The sequence below is a fragment of the Symphalangus syndactylus genome, chromosome 9, assembly GCF_028878055.3.
Source record: "Symphalangus syndactylus isolate Jambi chromosome 9, NHGRI_mSymSyn1-v2.1_pri, whole genome shotgun sequence".
NCBI lineage: Eukaryota > Metazoa > Chordata > Mammalia > Primates > Hylobatidae > Symphalangus > Symphalangus syndactylus.
Genome location: NC_072431.2, coordinates 99,918,209 through 99,934,758, shown reverse-complemented (window position 1 = coordinate 99,934,758; position 16,550 = coordinate 99,918,209). Strand labels below are relative to the sequence as shown.

General features: G+C 46.9%; 1 protein-coding gene across 1 annotated transcript; it reads right to left on the bottom strand.

The window, feature by feature from the left end:
• Nucleotides 1-537: 537 nt before the first annotated feature.
• On the bottom strand, nt 538-11,286 carry LOC129490081 (putative golgin subfamily A member 8F). The gene is given in 20 exon segments (XM_055293526.2): nt 538-719; nt 806-847; nt 850-960; nt 1,057-1,157; nt 1,240-1,340; nt 1,898-1,989; nt 2,414-2,489; nt 3,837-3,905; nt 4,173-4,387; nt 4,761-4,842; nt 5,037-5,144; nt 5,252-5,338; nt 6,374-6,483; nt 6,579-6,662; nt 6,748-6,821; nt 7,060-7,103; nt 7,949-8,029; nt 8,212-8,271; nt 9,163-9,282; nt 10,970-11,286. Coding segments are annotated over 20 exon segments (1,887 nt in total). The 5' UTR covers nt 11,018-11,286.
• Between the last annotated feature and the right edge of the window lie 5,264 nt (nt 11,287-16,550).

The following is a 16,550-nucleotide window of genomic DNA, read 5'->3' as shown; positions in this document are numbered from 1 at the left end:
TTCTTGGCCTTTAAACAACTCTAAATGTCAGTACTCATAGTGGCATATTACAAAGTAATAAACAGGGCAAACCACATATTGAGCTAATGAAGAGCTCACTGTGATTAAGATTAGATCAAACAATAGCAGAACATAAGCAAATTTTATCTGAATTCTGTAATGAATATACAGGCTGCAATAACATTTAAAAAGCATGACAGCCTATTCCAAACCAGCGAGAATAGTTTTGTGCAAATAGTGGGTCTTTGTGTGTTTGAGCTCCTACCGTGTAAGGGCAAACTCGATATGCATGCTAATTACCTACAATTATGAAATTAAAAAAGAAAAATGCTAAAGGATGCCAGAGTGAACGTCAGTGAAAGCCACAGAGACCTACTCTCTTTTAACTTTTTACAAATAAACTATAAATTAGAAACGCAAATAATCATGAGTGGCTCTTACATTCAAATGAAGTAAATGCATTGTGTAGGAGATTAACCCCATAACTTGGTTTCTTTTTAAAAAATTTCTTGACCAGCTCTTTGATGATAGTGATGTTTATCTCTTTCTCAGCAGTCAAGCCCAGCAAAAGAATGGCACACAGGGATTGCTGCCCAAGCCTAGGTGCTCCTGGTAGTCCTGCATGATTGGCTGTGCAGTAGGGTTGTCGTGGGGAGCACCCTCCCTGGCCTCTCCTTGCGCAGGCTCCACCCTGTCTGTGAGGCTCACCTCACAAAGATCTTTGGAGAGAGGGAGGGGGGGATCTGAGTGCAGTGCGAGCTCCCCCTGCTCCTGCCTGCCCACCCTGCCTGAGGGCTCTACTCACCACCATGCTTGTCGGCAGCCCCAAGCTCCTGGGGGGCTGGGCTCCTGGACCGGGCTCATCAGCAGGGTTCTGGGAAGTGGCCAGGAATTTGCTGTGCCCCTTGTTGTAGTCGTCACAAGCCGCAACACCATCTCCTGCAGCTCCAGCAGCTTCACCTGGACGGAGGGGTGCTCAGCTGTCATGCTGCTGCCGGCGCCCACCCTCACACCGACCCCCACCCCCACCCACGCAGAAGATGTTGCACACCCTACCTTCATCTCCTCCCTGTCCTGGGCCAGCCTGATGATGTCTTTCAACTGGTGCCGCATCTTTGACACTGCCCCCTGGCTCTGTTTTGAGGTGATGAGCTTTCCTGCGGGAGGACAGGGCTCAGACCCTGGGGCCCCTCCGACGGCCCTGCAGGTCCCCCTGCTGTGCCCTGGCCTCCCACTCACTGATGGCATTTCTCTCTCCAGTACTGGATGAATTGAAGTTCTTGTTTCTCCACCAGCTCACTCAGGTCCGCCTTCTCCTCCAGGAGGTCCATAAAGCCGTTCTGGAGCCAAAATAATGGGGTCACATCTCGACAGCGACCTGCCACACCCATGCCCTTCTTGGCCCATGCCAGGACTCACTCACCTCCAGCTTCTCCATGACTTCCTGCAGGGCCCGGTGGGTCCCCCCACTCACAGACTTATCCCCAGTCCCTGGGGCTGGGACCGCTGCCTCTGGCTCCTTCTGGGCCAAGGCCACCGGGTTAGCCAGGCACTGGCAGCACACCCTCTGCTCTTTCACCTGCTCTCATAACTGTGCCTGCTTCTCCTGGGTACTGGCTCCAGCGAACTTGAAAAATGCCACCTGAGGGCAAGATGTGAGCATTCTTTTAGGGGCATACAGAAAACAAATGGGGCAGAGAGGTGGAGTGCAGCCCCTTCCCTTGGGACCTCAGAGTAGGCACCTGTTGGTCACAGGTGAAATGGTGTCTGACCACTGGCTCCCAGAAGCGGTGAGGGTCCAGAGAAATCAGAAGGCAGGGAAACTAAGATCATAAAGGGGTCTTGGAGGGACCAAAGAGGAAGGTGGCAAAATGGGTACAGGGGGAGTCAGGCTCACCATGGCCTCCCAGCTCTCCAGGTCCTCCGAGACGCTGGGCATGGGCCGAGGTGCCTCCTCCTCCTCACTGTCCAGATGTTCTCCTCCATCTCCTGTGGGAGGTGGCCAGAGGGGTCCTCAGACAACCCAACAACGGAGGTACTGTGGGCCCACCTCTGCCTCCCCCTCACTGTGTAACCCTGAGCCAGCCCCTCCCCAGAGAGGAATGAGCTGCTGTTCTTTATTTTTAAGAACCAAGATCTTACTATACCGCCCAGGCACAGTCCCACTACGAGTCGGTGCGGGAGTTCTGACCTGCTCCCTTTCTGACCTGGGCCAGTTCAGCCATCCTTAGGCAACTTGGTGGCCCCCTGCTCTCAGGAGGTCACCATATTGATGCCGAACTTAGTGCAGGCACCCGGTCGGCATAATGACCAGCTGTTCTAAAGGTCTCTTCCAACTCCTCAATCTTATGCTGCTAACAGTCCCCCCTTCCTCCTGTGGCTCTCTCCTCTTCTTCTGAGCGGTCTCCCGTACCTTCCCCAGGGATAGCCATGAGGCTCAACTGGGCCCGTAGCTGCTGGTTCTGCTGGCTGGCAGCTTCCAGGCGCTCCTAAGGGGCCAGGAAAGAGTGAGAAGGCATGGAGTTTGCCAGGTCATCCCCCTCATGGCCCCGTCCTCAGCAGCTCCGTCCCCTGGGTCTCCTGCAACTCTTGGTAGGCCATCTCAGCCACCACTTTGCCTCAAGCTTCCTGCTGCTGCAGGTGGTTCATTAGCTGGGTCTGCTGCAGTAACTGCCTGTGCACGCCTCCTTCTCAGAGATCAGCTGCTGATAGGCGGCCACCTGCTGCTGATAGGTGGTCAAGTACTGCTGCAGGTGACCCAGGTAATGTTCTGGCTGCTGCTGCAGACCCTGAGCCTCTTGGCTCTTCAGCTCCACCTGCAGGAAGACCCTGGATGTGAGGGCATATGGTGGCTGGCTTCCAGATTCTGGGCCCATTAATAGGGTAGTGAGGGCACTGTGGGGCTCTGTCGCCTGACCAGGCCCCTGGCCCCTTGCTCCACAAGGCCTAAGTGACTTCCTCCCTTTCCTAGAACCCCATACCTCCTTCCCCAGCCTCAAGTCTCATACCCTCTTCTGACCATTTAAACTAGGCCACAGACTGGTGGAAAAGCAGTGGGAGCCAACCACCATCTGCAAAGTATGCTGCATGCCTAATGCTTTCCATGTATTATTTCATTTAATCCTCAGCACCTCTGTAAGGAAAATGCTGACTTCCTTTTGAAGTTAAAGAAACAGAGACTTAGAGATGCAAAGTACTTGAATGGTGACCAGTGGAACTGAGGCTGGAACCCAGTTTTAATCTAAGGAGCCATTTTGTTTTGTTTTGAGACAGAGTGTCACTCTGTGGCCCAGGCTGGAGTGCAGTAGTGCAATCTCTGCTCACTGCAACCTCCCCCTTTTGGGCTTAAGTGATTCTCATGCCTCAGCCTCCTGAGTAGGTGGGATTACAGGCATGCGTGACCATGCCTGGCTAATTTTTGTTGTTGTTGTTGTTGTAATTTTAGTAGAGATGAGGTTTTACCATGTTGGCCAGGCTGATCTCAAACTCCCGACCTCAAGTGATTCTCCTGCCTCAGCCTCCTAAAATGCTGGGATTGTAGGCATAAGCCACCATGCCTGGCATAAGGAGCCTCTTATACCACTGTCTCTTCCCCTATGATTGGGAGTCTCCATGCCTCTACCTGGGATGATGATGTCCAGACCTGGGAGGAGCCCAGGGCTACCCACCTCTAAAAGTCAGAAGGCAGGAAGCAAGAAACAGTCACAAGACTGCCCTGGAGGGTGCTGGGGTCACGTGCCCCGAGGCTGGAGCTGCCTCTGGCCTGGCACCTCTCCTCCCCAGAGGCTGGTGCCTGCCTCCCAGCTCTTCTTGGATGGAGTTACCATCTCCTTCACCTCGCCCAGCTTCTCTTGCAGCTCCTTTACTTGCTGCTCCAACTGCAATGTGCTCTTGTTCTCATTGTTCTGGACAGAGAGAAGCAATCAGCAGACACCCACTGCAGCTGGAGACCCCAGAACTTGGTGTCTGCCTCCCATGGCACCGGGAAGGGTGGAGACAGGTTAGAAAAATCATCCCTTCTCTCCCACAGCCACCAGACCAGGACTCCGGCTCACAGGTGCCTTTAGAAGTAACATTTCATATGAGGGCTATACTGCCCCATTTTACAGGTGGGGAAACAAAGGCCTGGAGGGCTAGGGAGGAGGGCAGGCTCCCCAGGTGGGACAATGCACTAGCTCCTTGAAGCCACTCTGTGGCTTGGCCAGCTGCTGAAGCCTCTGCTCCTTCTCCTGAAGCCTCTCCTTTTGCCCCTGGTTCAGGAGACTTATGCGCTGATTGTTTTCAATCTGGGCCTGGAGCTCTCCTGCCACTCTTTCCAGTTCCTTCTTCAGGTGCTGCAGCTCCACCTCAGAGGGAACTGCTGGGGCCTCCGGGGACAGGGGTTCAGCTGAGAAGGGAAGCAGACACTAAGGGCCTCTGGATTCTCAAAAAACAAGAAACAAAAAAACCCTCCTCTTGGTGCACAGCTCCTCTCAGGCTCCCCAAACTTGGCCTCACTGCTGATGATTCCTTGCACCTAGATGGTAGCCAATCTTCCAAGCCACTTTCAGATAGCACTGTGGGTGGCTGACAATGGGCCCTCTTTGCTGATAGGGACACTGAGGCTCATGGAGATGATAAGACTTGCTGTCTCCTGGCACAGACCTCTTTCCCTCTGCCTCAAAGCCCTTCCATCCGCCCGCCTCCCTGGGGCATTCTAAGCCACCCACACAGCCCTCTGATACCAGTCCTGCTCCCAGGTCACACCAGCCCCAGCTTACTCAACTGCTTTTTGGACAAGCTCCTCTCCAGCTTCTCTAGCTGACGCGTATCGTGCTTCTTCTCCTTCTTCAATGTGCAAACCTGCCCAAAGCACATGGGAAAAGGGCCCTGGAGAGAGGGGCTGGTGGCTGGACAGGTTACCATCTCCCTCTCTGTCCCCACCTCCACAAAGCCCAGACCCATGACCACCTCTGGCTGTACTATTCCCATTTTACAGATGTCCAGAAAGATCCAGTGACCTATCTAAGGTGGGGACCTGAAGGGTCAGATCTCACCTCCTGCGACATTTTCCTCATCCTTTGCTGCCACCGGGCCCTCTCTCCTTTTATATGTTGAGCATATTCATCTCTCTCTAGCTGGACTTGTTTAAGTGACTCTTTCAACTGCAAGAATGGGCACAAAAGTTAGGAAGGGCTGTCACTAGTCCTCACCTGCTCCTGGACACCTGGGGTCATCTTCTTTCCACATCCCTCCTTCTGCAAAACCTCACCCGTATCAGGTGTGCTTTCAGCCATGACTTCTCCTGTATGGACTGCTCTAACTGCCACTCAATAAGAGCTTTACTGCAGCTCGAGAACTGGATGGCGAAGAGTGAGAAGTTTCGATCTGGGGACCCAGGGCCATTCCACACAGTGCCCCTTAAAAGGGCTAGGGCTAGGCTTAATATACAACTCGGTCAGTAAAGATCAAGGCATTTCCAAGCCCATGGTCTGGTTTTTAAAAGAACTCAGTCTAGTTTGGAAAGGACAGGGGAAGAGATCGAATTTACAGCTGGCTAACAGAGGCCCAGAGAGATCAGATAAAATTGCTATTGTTATCTGTTATTATTACCACTGTTTGAACCTTTATGGAGTGCTTGACCAGGTACCATGCTAGCAATCCCATTTAATCCTCACAACCACCATAGGAGACAGTTACTATGATTACCTCTATTGTGTAGATGAAAATACATGGAGAATTTAAGGTCAAGTGCTTGTCTAAGATCACTTAGGCAGAGCTGGGATTTGAACATCCAGGTCTATCCGATTCTCTAAGCCCATTTTTCTTGCTGGGGATGGAGGCACAGATAGGAAGGGGAAAGGTGATCTTTTGTTCACTTTTTGAAAGGGTGATACATTCGCATAGTCCAAAACTCAGAAGGTACAGAAGGGAAGTATCTCCCAGCCACCCTGTTGCTCTCTCCTGAATTTTTAATAAACCCTTGCAGACATGTTTTATGTATATTATCATAGTATGTACACACACACACACACACACACTTTTCCTCTCTCTGCAGAAATGGTAACATACTAAAGGTACTCTTCTGTACCTTCACAGTACAAGTACCCAATACTCCACCTAGGACTTGGCAAGGACCACAGCCAGGTAAGGGCAGGGCAGACACTTGGCCTCCAAGCTCTGCTTCCAGAGCTCACTCCCCACAGTGCCCCCCAACTCACCCACAGCAGCTGACTCAGCCCCAGGCTGCCTCTAACAACCATATACAAAAGCAGAAAGAAATGGCCATACTGCTCCTGGGCAGGACACCCCATCCTGCAGAAGGGGCTTTTAGGCTCACTCCTCCATCTGCAAAGCCAGGCTCCCAGGGAATGGGGCAAGCGGTTGAACTCACACTGATCTCCTTCTTCTCCTGTGTGGCAGCGACAACAGAGAGAGCCCGCTCTAACTCTCCTATACACTGCAATGTATATTGCAGGCGGCCAGCCAGATCCTTGGACTCTTCTGTAATGAGAGAGTTGAGATGGGGCCCAAAGGACTCTCCCTAAAGACCTGTCAAAGTGCCAGGTTGAAGGAGGACAGGGTGCCCAGATTCCCACCTTCAAAGTATCTGAGAGAACGTTTTGTGTGATATAGGTCCATATTTAGTTTCTCTTTCTGTATATTCAATCTCTGGATTTGAACTTTTGGGAGAAAAGCCAAGCAAGTGCTGAAAGAGAAGGAAAGAAACATTCTCCGGAGGACAGGAGGAAACTTCACACCTTCCACGCACCTCTAGCTCCCTTTCAGCTTTCTGTTTCTCATTGTTTGCCTTCTTTTCCTGTAGGAAGAGGAAGACAGAACTGTTACCAGGGGCAGGCAGAGATGGCACAGCAAGAGACAAGCCCCCAAAATGCCATCAATGCCCCAGGACAGGCCCACTCATGGGACCAGGTTATCAGGGACCCTGTGGGGTTGGGGTGGAATCTGAAGGGTGAGCCTTCTTCCCCAGGCTGGTAGTGGGCGAGATGAGACTGGGGCTTCTACATCTGAGTGCCCCCCAAACCCAGCAGTCACATCGCGAGGAAACAAAGAAATCACGTTATTTCTTCCAGCTGATGTTCCACTTGTTTCTTCTGTTGTTTCTGTGGGGAGAGTCAAATTAAGGTGATGGAGGGTGGCCCCCTCAACTCTATTCCCCAGACCAGGAAGCGGTAGGCAGGGGCCAGGAATGGATTTTAAAGGCAAAGTTCTCATGGGAACATGAACTGGTAAACTCTCCTCAAGCTCCCAAGGACAGAGGATTTGGGTCTTTGTTGGTTTTTGCCCACAGCTACAGAACTCGGTCTGAATCTGGAATCTCTTGAGAGGACAGCAATATAAACCTCTAGAGATGGAGTTTGAGAAAGGCCCCCCTTCTGCCAGCTTGTGATTTAGAAAAGTGCTTTCATTCAATAAACATTTACTGAGCATATGCGGGCCAGGTATAGTTCTTCACAGCAGATATAGGATGGAAAAGGACAGACAGGAGCCCTTGGCCCTGAGGTTTCCATTCTAGGGGGCCTTTAAATCTCACCCTCTCAGAGCAAACAGAGACCTTTGATACTCACTACCTCCTCTGGAAACACGAACCCAAAAGGGAGAGGTGGTTTGTCCAGAATCAAAGAGCAAATTAGGGACTGAGTCACAGCAGAAATATGGGGCCCCTGACAACCAGTCAGGCTAGCACTTCCCCGAGAGGTAACAACCCCAGGGCGTGTGTAGCAAGGACTGGAGCAGGGGTGTTTGGAGAGGAGAGAGTCGACAAAGAGGGCAGCAAAAGAAGAGCCACGCTGCATGCTCTGGGGTCCCTCTAGGTGAGGCTTGGGTGTCCCAGCTCCCTATTTGTCCTTGGCACCAGGGGCCCCCAGCTCCTTTCCTCAGGGCCCCAAGGGGAAACTGGAGCCCAGGATTGGCAGTGTGGAATCAGGGGATCCCACTGGACTCTTACCAAAGATTTGATGGTGTTATTCAGTTGACTGATTTTTACGGACCTCGAGTCCAGGACTACTGCTAGTTCTTGGCACAGGCTCTGAGGTGCATGCAGAGACGAGGAGGTGGAGGAGGAGTGAGGGAGAGGTAGAGAGAACAATCATTAAGGCTGGGGTGTGTGTGGGCTGTCTCAGCTGGCAGAGGGGCACCCAGTCTCCGCTGTGGGAGGAGGTTGGAGGGCTGGCCTGCAAGGTCACTGCACCTCCATCCAGAGCCTCTTACCTCTAGATCCTTCAGGGTAGCAGATGATGTAGGGCCCTCCCCGTGGATACTTGTTGCTGACTACAAGAGACGAGAGTGCACATGGAGATGTTCTGTCCCCCTCAGTGTCTAAGCCCTCTGACTTCCTTTCTTCCCCATCAACTGGCAACATTTTCTTTTCTGCCTATCTTGGACGCTTTGTCCCATAACTCCTTTGTGCCAACTTCTCTCATGGTTCTTATCTTCCCACCATCCCGCCCTGAGGCCCTTTCTGTGACTCCTGATGGCAAGTGGATGTTCTCATTGTCCTGGCTTCCCCTTGAGACTGGGGTCAGGAAAGTCAAACAGCAATGACCATATCCTGGGTGTCCTGGGTGTTTACAGCATGCCATATACTAGGGATTAACATAAAAACAACAATAACAAATCTCATTTAAACTTCACAAATGGAAGTCAAACAATACCACCTCTATTATACAGATGTAAAAAGAGAGGCCCAAAGAGCTCAAGCAGCTTGCCCTAAATCATATCCCTAGCAGATGGAGAGGCAGGATTCAAACCCAGAATTCCTTTTTTTTTTGAGACGGAGTCTTGCTCTGTCTCCCAGGCTGGAGTGCAGTGGCACAATGTCAACTCACTGCAAGCTGCATATCCCAGGTTCACTCCATTTTCCTGCCTCAGCCTCCTGAGTAGCTGGGACTACAGGGGCCCATCACCACGCCTGGCTAATTTTTTTGTATTTTTAGGAGAGACAGGGTTTCACCGTGTTAGCCAAGATGGTCTCGATCTCCTGGCCTCGTGATCCACCTGCCTCGGTCTCCTAAAGTACTAGGATTACAGGTGTGAGCCACCATGCCCGGCCAAACCCAGAATTATTAACCAGTACCCAACGGTCCATCCACAATCTTAACAACTACCCTCTACTGTGCCTTGGGCCCCCTGTCCCCAGGAGACTGGCCAGCCAAGACTCACATCCTCAGGTGGGTGGCAACCACCAGAAGTGACTGTTTCAGGGCTACTGCCATTTGTTTTCCTGTTCCTCTTCGCTCCTGCTGGAACACCAAGGCTGTTTCTCTGCCAATATTCTTTTAACTGTGGGAGAGAAGAGCAGTAACAGTCATGAGAACTATCAGCCCCTACAGCCACATCCTCCTTTACAGTTTTTACAAAATACTCTTATACACCATCTGATTTAATGACACCATCAACTGTACAAGGTGTTGTCACAATAATTTAGTAACTGAGAGGGATTGATATCATGGCTAGAAAAAAAAAAGAAAAAGGAGATACTGGAACTTTGAAACTCAGTCTTCTGACTCCAAGCTCTGGGGTTTTGCCAAGAATCAGCAGCTGCCAGGGACAAAAACCAGAGGCAGAGGTAGAAAAGTAAACATTAAGTAGGCAGGAACTGTATGCCATGTGGTTTAGAGTCATACATCCTCACATGTCTGTTAGTGTGAAGAAGTGCACCAGTACCTCTCAAACTTTTATATCAATGGGTCCTCATGGCAGAAGGCAGCCTTTCTGTTAAATCTGGGAATTTATCAGAAAGAGGACAACCCAAGCCTCATTTCAGAGAGAAATCTGGTATACTCTTAGAAACCTATGTGACTGTCATCCTTAAGTATATTAATGTTTTTTCTCTTGATCTCAAGAGAATCAAGGGAAACTGATGCTTCAGAAAGATGTCCCACATTTATCCTGTGGCACTCAAAGTACCCCAGGTTGAGATAATATGAGGAAGATTCAAGCTGTCAAGTTCAGTTTCCCAAGATCTATTCCACAGAAGATGAGCAAATCTCACTTCAGAGACTACTGACTGAAGGGCAGTCTGGTCCCTGAACCATGGAAAATTAGAATATGAGGTGGAGAACTCAGAAAAAAATGTTAAAATCTCTCTGGAAAGTAAAAGCCTGGGAGAAAACCAAACCAAACCCATTCTCCCATTGCCACCTAGAGATACTGTCAGCATTTTGAGCTCAGGGGGAAGTGTAGGCTTTTCCCACTCTCAATGTCTATGTTAAGGGAGTGAGGCAGCCTGAAACTTCTTGCCCCTAGGTCTCATAGTCTCCATTCTCCTTCCACCTGGAAATTTGTGCTGTGGCCAGAGGAACCAGAAATAGGGTGACAACATTTAGTGGACTGGGTCATAAGATCGAAGGCCAGTCTTGCAGTAATGACAGTTCCTAGGTGGATTGTGACATCACTACATTCCACTCCTCCTGGTCGGGGGGAGGGACCACATCAGCACATTATCTGAGTTGCCACTCCACGATGGGGGAGGGAAACACAGGGTTGGGACCCAGGTCCTTGGAGACACCAGTGCAAAGAGCCCAGGGAGGTTGACCTCGAGGCAGCAGGAGGGGGAGGACAGAGTCTTCAGCAGGAAGCCCCAGGAGTCACCAGCCCAAAGTCACCCAGGGAAAACTGGTGAGGGCAGGGCCTGTGGCTGGGGGACCCAGGTCCTTGGAGACGTGAGCCCAAAGAGCCCAGGGAGGTTGAGTTTGGGGCAGCAGGAGGTGAGGGCCCAGTAATGGAGTGGGAAGCCCCAGGAGTCACCCACCCAAAGTCACCCTGGGTGATTGGCGAGGGCAGGGACTGGGCTGTTTGCTGAAGGGGTGGGGCTGACTGACAAGACTTTGGTGGGGGAGGCCAGAGGTGCCAGGGTTGGGGGGCCCAGTCCGGTGTGCCTCAGGAGTGGTATGGACTCTGGCAGCGGTCTTGTCATCAGAGGGGATCTGTGGCTGGGTTGGGGGGCCATGACCTGATGCGTTTTTACCTTTTTCTTGGCTATGGCCAATTTGCCCTGTCGAGTTTCTTCTGCCATCGCGGGGTGGGGAGGGAGGCAGGGTTGGGGCCACTTCAGCAAAATCCCAGCGAGCACTGATCAACGCCTCCACTCACCTACCAGGCAGCTGTGCGACTGAGCCAGAGGAGGCGTAACCAGGGCACCAGTAGAATGCAGAATAGGGGCATGGCCTTAATGCTCCAAGCCCATTGGTCAATGAGAAAGATGAAAGGGAAAGGGGGTGTGGCCAGGCAGCAGTGTGTCCAGGGGGACCTGTGGCTCACAAGGAAAGCTGCCCATGCAAATACTGTCCCTGCCCACTCTGGGAGAGCAGAGGGGCCAGCTTTTGCTTTAAAGGCTTTAAAACTTTAAAAAATATATGTGTGTGTAATATATATATATATATATATGTATATATATATATCTGTGTGTCTGTGTATGTGTATCTATGTGTTCCTCTAGAGCTGTCTTCATTACCCAGCTTCTATGCAAGGTCTATGATTTTGGTCTATATTTTTCATCTTCAAATACAGTACAAAAATTACCAGTATTAACTTAACTGAGATATAGGTACTATAAAAATGGAAAATCTGTAGCATGCTTGATGATTAATGAAGCAGACAATATTATCCAACATTCCAATAAGATAAAATAATCACAATGATTTCTCTTTTCTGGAAAAACATTTCTCTCAAGAAACATGTCTAATATCTGTAAAAATACAAAGCTTTTGAGCCAGGTGTGGTGGCTCATGCCTGTAATCCCAGCACTTTGGGAGCCCAAGGCAGGTGGATCACCTGAGGTCAGGAGTTTGAGACCAGCCTGGCCAACATGGTGAAACCCTGTCTCTACAAAAATACAAAAACTAGCCAGGTGTGGTTGTGGGTGCCTGTAATCCCAGCTATTTGGGAGGCTGAGGCAGGAGAATCACTTTAACCCAGGAGACGGAGGTTGTAGTGAGCCAAGCTCACACCACTGCACTCCAGCATTGGTGACAGAGTAAGACTCTATCTCAAAAGAAATAAAATACAAAATAAAATTTAAAAGATTTCAATTTAATAAGCACTCAAAGCTCTTTACCAATTCAAAACAAATACAAGGCCTATTTTTCGAGAATCACCTGGCTTCTCTAAGCCTTGCAAATGAGACTGAATTTCTCACTTTGTACTTGGCTATGACTTGCAATCATGAAAACCAATAATTGGGTTATGTCACTGTGTACTGCTTGTTACCTGAATTTCACATGAGGCTGGGATCAAGGGTTGAATCTTTCATGATTTGCTCCATAACCTGTGTGCTTCTTATCCCAGACCAAACTAAGCTTTTGTATAGAGTTCTACAATTTACAGTTAGTAGACAAGAGTGGTTCTCAGTAATGTAGTCTCTGGACTAGCAGCACCAGCAGCACCTGAGAACTTTTTGTAAGTTCAAATTCTCAGGCCCTACCCTGGATCTGGTGAATCAGAAACTCTGGAGTAGGGCTCAGCAATCTGTGCTGCAGTAATCTCTCCAGGTGTTCAGGAACCTCTGGCATACAGCAGGTAGAAAAATGTGTTTCCTTCTGTAGGTCCAAAGCCAGGGATATTATATGTTCTGTCTCAATATGAAACAATGACATGCAATTAAAACTCAAAGTCTCCTTCCTACTCCCACCCTCCATCCAATGTGTTTTATTTTTATGAGTTCAATAAGAAAACAAGCGGCAATCAGAAGTTTAGTCTAAAAAGTATATTTACAAGTATTAGTTCTCATCCAGCCTGATCTCATACGTCCTCTTACAGCTAAAGTTTTAAAAAAGTATCTTCACAATATAAGTCTCAGGCATACTAGGAGTTCTATAATAAAACACCAAGTAGATCGGAATGTTCAAACTTACTAGAGAAGAAAAGTGGAATCATTGGCTATATTTTCAAGTTGGACTCAAAGGAAATTTAAGTTCTGAATATTTTTCACCTTCATACTTCCAAGTTAATAGAATTCAATCAGAGCACTCCATTCCTTCAAAGCCTGTAGCCAGGCAAAGTTTTACTGTATTACTTCTTGCTTTCAATGGATATAAATCAGTCCTGGTGGGCACATTTTGTATACCTGCAAAGATGCAGAACTAAACAGTTTCATCTGTTCCATATTAAAACAAAAGTCCTGTAAACCTTGGATGGTGAGTGTAATACTTCAGCACTAGCACCAAAGCCTCAAATATGAAAAAATACCAAGAACACCACTAGCAAACAAAACTAAACTCTCGGCCAGGAGCAGTAGTTCACACCTGTAATCCCAGGACATTGACAAGCCAAAGTGGGAGGATTACTTGAAGTCAGGAGTTCAAGACAAGCCTGGGAAGAATAGCGAATTCACATCTCCACAAAAAGTTTTAAAAAACACCTGGGCGTGGTGGCATACACCTGTAGTCCTAGCTACTTGGCAGGCTGAGGTGGGAAAATTGCTTCTGCCCAGGAGTTGGAGGCTGCAGTAGCTATGATTATGACACTGCACTCCAGCCTGGGTGACAGAGTGAGACCTAGATAATTACATTCTCTTCTGCTCCTGTTTACACTAAAATCACTAAGTTAAAACGCTTTCAAATTTGGCAGGATAAAAATTAAGTGAAATGTGACTTTGCAGTTTGGAGGGAGAAGGAAGGAAGGGAGGGAGGGAGGGAAGGAAGAAAGGAAGGAGGGAGGGAAGGAGGGAAGGAGGGAGGGAAGGAAGGAAAAGGAAAAGAAAGGAAAGGAAGAAGGAAGAAGGAAGGAAAAGGAAATAAAGGAAGGGAAGGAAGGAAAAGGAAATAAAGGAAGGAAAGAAAGGAAAAAAAGGAAGGAAAGAAAGGAAAGAAAAAAGAAAAGAAACGAAAAGAGGAAAGGAAAAAGGAAAGGAAAGGGAAGGAAATGGAAGGGTAGGAAGAAAGAAAAGAAAAAATAAAATGAAATGACAAATTACTTACTGGGAGAAAGTTTTTGTAACTTCGATGAAAAACAAAAGGTTTGTATCCTTAGCCTATAAAGAAATCTTTTAAATTACTCAGAAAAAAACCCAAATGATTTTCAACAGAAAATCGGCAATGGAGAAAGAGGCATTTCTCACAAAAATAAAAATGGCCAATAGATATATAAAAAAGGTTCAAAAGCACTAGAAATCAAGGAAATGTCATGAAAACAATGATATTTTCTGTATAAGGGCAGCAAAGATGACAAATGGGAGGGGAAACCTGGAGCTCTGTCCCTGCTGGTGGGAGTATAAACTGAGCCACTTTTCCTGGAGGATAATTTGAAAATTTCTATTAAGGACCCTAAAAATTATTACCCTCCAGAAATTCTACTTCTATAAATTTAGTCCAAAAATGCTTGCACGAGTCCATTAAAATGTATATATAAGAAAATTCTCCTCTGGGGTGGCAATGATTAACTTAATATACATCCAGCTATTAAAAATGATGATGCCAGGATATATTTACTGCCACAGAAATATGCCCAAAATATAGTAAGTGACAAAAGACTATCTATTATGGTTCTACTTTTTAAAATGTTTACATGCATAAAAAAGTATAAAAAGCAACAAGCCAGAATGTTTTGGGTGGAAAATTAAAGATTTTTCTTAATATTTGTCATCCAAATGATTACAAAAACAATGTGATTTCCTTTATAATCAGGGAGAAGTGTTGTTTTCATTTATTTATATTTAAATCTCTTTTCTTTTTCTTATTTTTTCTCCCATATGTATCCCATGTAGGTTAGCATCCCTGCCTCTTGAGGGAAACCAGCCCATTTTTGGGAAGTGCACTACATAAAGCTGCCCCATCTTCCTTTTATTTTAAGAGATCTGGAGACATTTTTATTTCAAATTGTTTTATTGTTCTCAGAATATTTTTTTTAATATATGAAATTGAAGAAAAGACAAAGGAAAGGCTGACTCCTTACCCTACTGGGGCTACTCTTCCAATTTTTGCTGCTACTGTTATGTATTAATATTCACTGGGTACTAAAAAGATGGGCAGCCCCTTAGATCCTTTTTTCTTACCTCTTTCTCATAATCCTACTTCATTCCTTCATTCACTTATTTTTGAAAGGGTCATGTGTACAAATACACAGCTCAGACAATTTTAAAATATAACTGTAAAAGTATGTGGCAAAATCCCATTCACAGTCTTATTCTCCCTCCACAGCCAAACACTTTTAATTGGTTTCTTATATATCTTTTCAGAATTTATCTTTGCAAATACACATGTATATTCTTACTCTACTCTTCTCTCTCAACACAAAAGGTAGCATACCATACATAGGATACCATTCCTTCTTCTTTTAAAAAAAAACACACAATCTATCCGAGTTCTTCTACATGAGTACAGAGGTCTTTCTCATTCTTCTTTTCAACTGCACAGTATGCATCATTTGGATGTACCACAGTTTACTTAACCAGTTCCCTGTTGGCGGACACTGAAATCGTCCCTATCATATTATTACAAACAATAATGCCAAGCATAACCACCTACGCACACCAAGTTCATTTCTGAATCTGCCTTTGATGAAGCCTCTGTTTGAATCACCACAAGGTCACAAGGCTGAAAAGTTAGCCCCTTTCTTAGTTTTCATTATGTACAGCAGTATGTAGCAAAAGACTCCCTCGGGCAAAGCAAACGTACTCTTTGGGGATTTACTTCATAATAATAAATGGATAAACAGAACACCAAGGAGAGCCATTTCTATTTAACCATGCATATATATGTATACAATACATGCATATGCATAGAAAGTATAAAATAAATAAATCCATCAAAACATTAAGCATTGTCTCAGTATGGTGGATCTATGGAGTGCTTTGTAGACCGCCCTCCTTGCCTATCAATTCTTTCTAATTTCACAACAGTAAATACGTACAATTTCTGCAATATAAAATTTCAAAAAATGTTAAATTAAGCTGCATGTATTTCTTCAGTCTGTCCTATATTTGTATGGTGCTCCAGAGTGCTCAAATATCACTTCATTAACAAAAAGTTATTTATTTTTCAAATATAGAGATGGCAGGGTCTTGCTCTGTCAACCAGGCTGGTCTTGAACTCCTAGCTCATCCTGGATCCTCCTACTTCCACCTCCCAAAGTGCTGGTATTACAAATGTGAGACATCACGCCCAGCCGGTTTCATTTCAGAAATCATTCCCCAGCACTCCATATATTACAAATAATTCCTTTCTTCTTCTTTAGATAGCATCGTAGTCATATCTCTATTACCTCACTTGTCACATGATAATCAGTTGCTCACCCATCCATCTCCCTTGATTGCTCATGAGCTCCTTGAGAAGAGTCTGATTTTCAGCACATTGATCAATGTGTGACACATACATGCTTCATACGCAGAGAAGGAAATGATTTCACTACAGTGTAATTATTCCCAGAATTCAATGCCTGTATTTCTAAATTGTTCTAGATACTCTGCCAACAACCTGAGAATGTTATGTTTTTTCCCGAAAACTTCCATGCATTACTGAGTGTCTACGGTCATAGTTAACTCAATTGCGATGTGACCTCTCGCCAAGCCCGTGCATAGTTTTTTTTTTTTAGGTGATTTTTAATTTTAATTT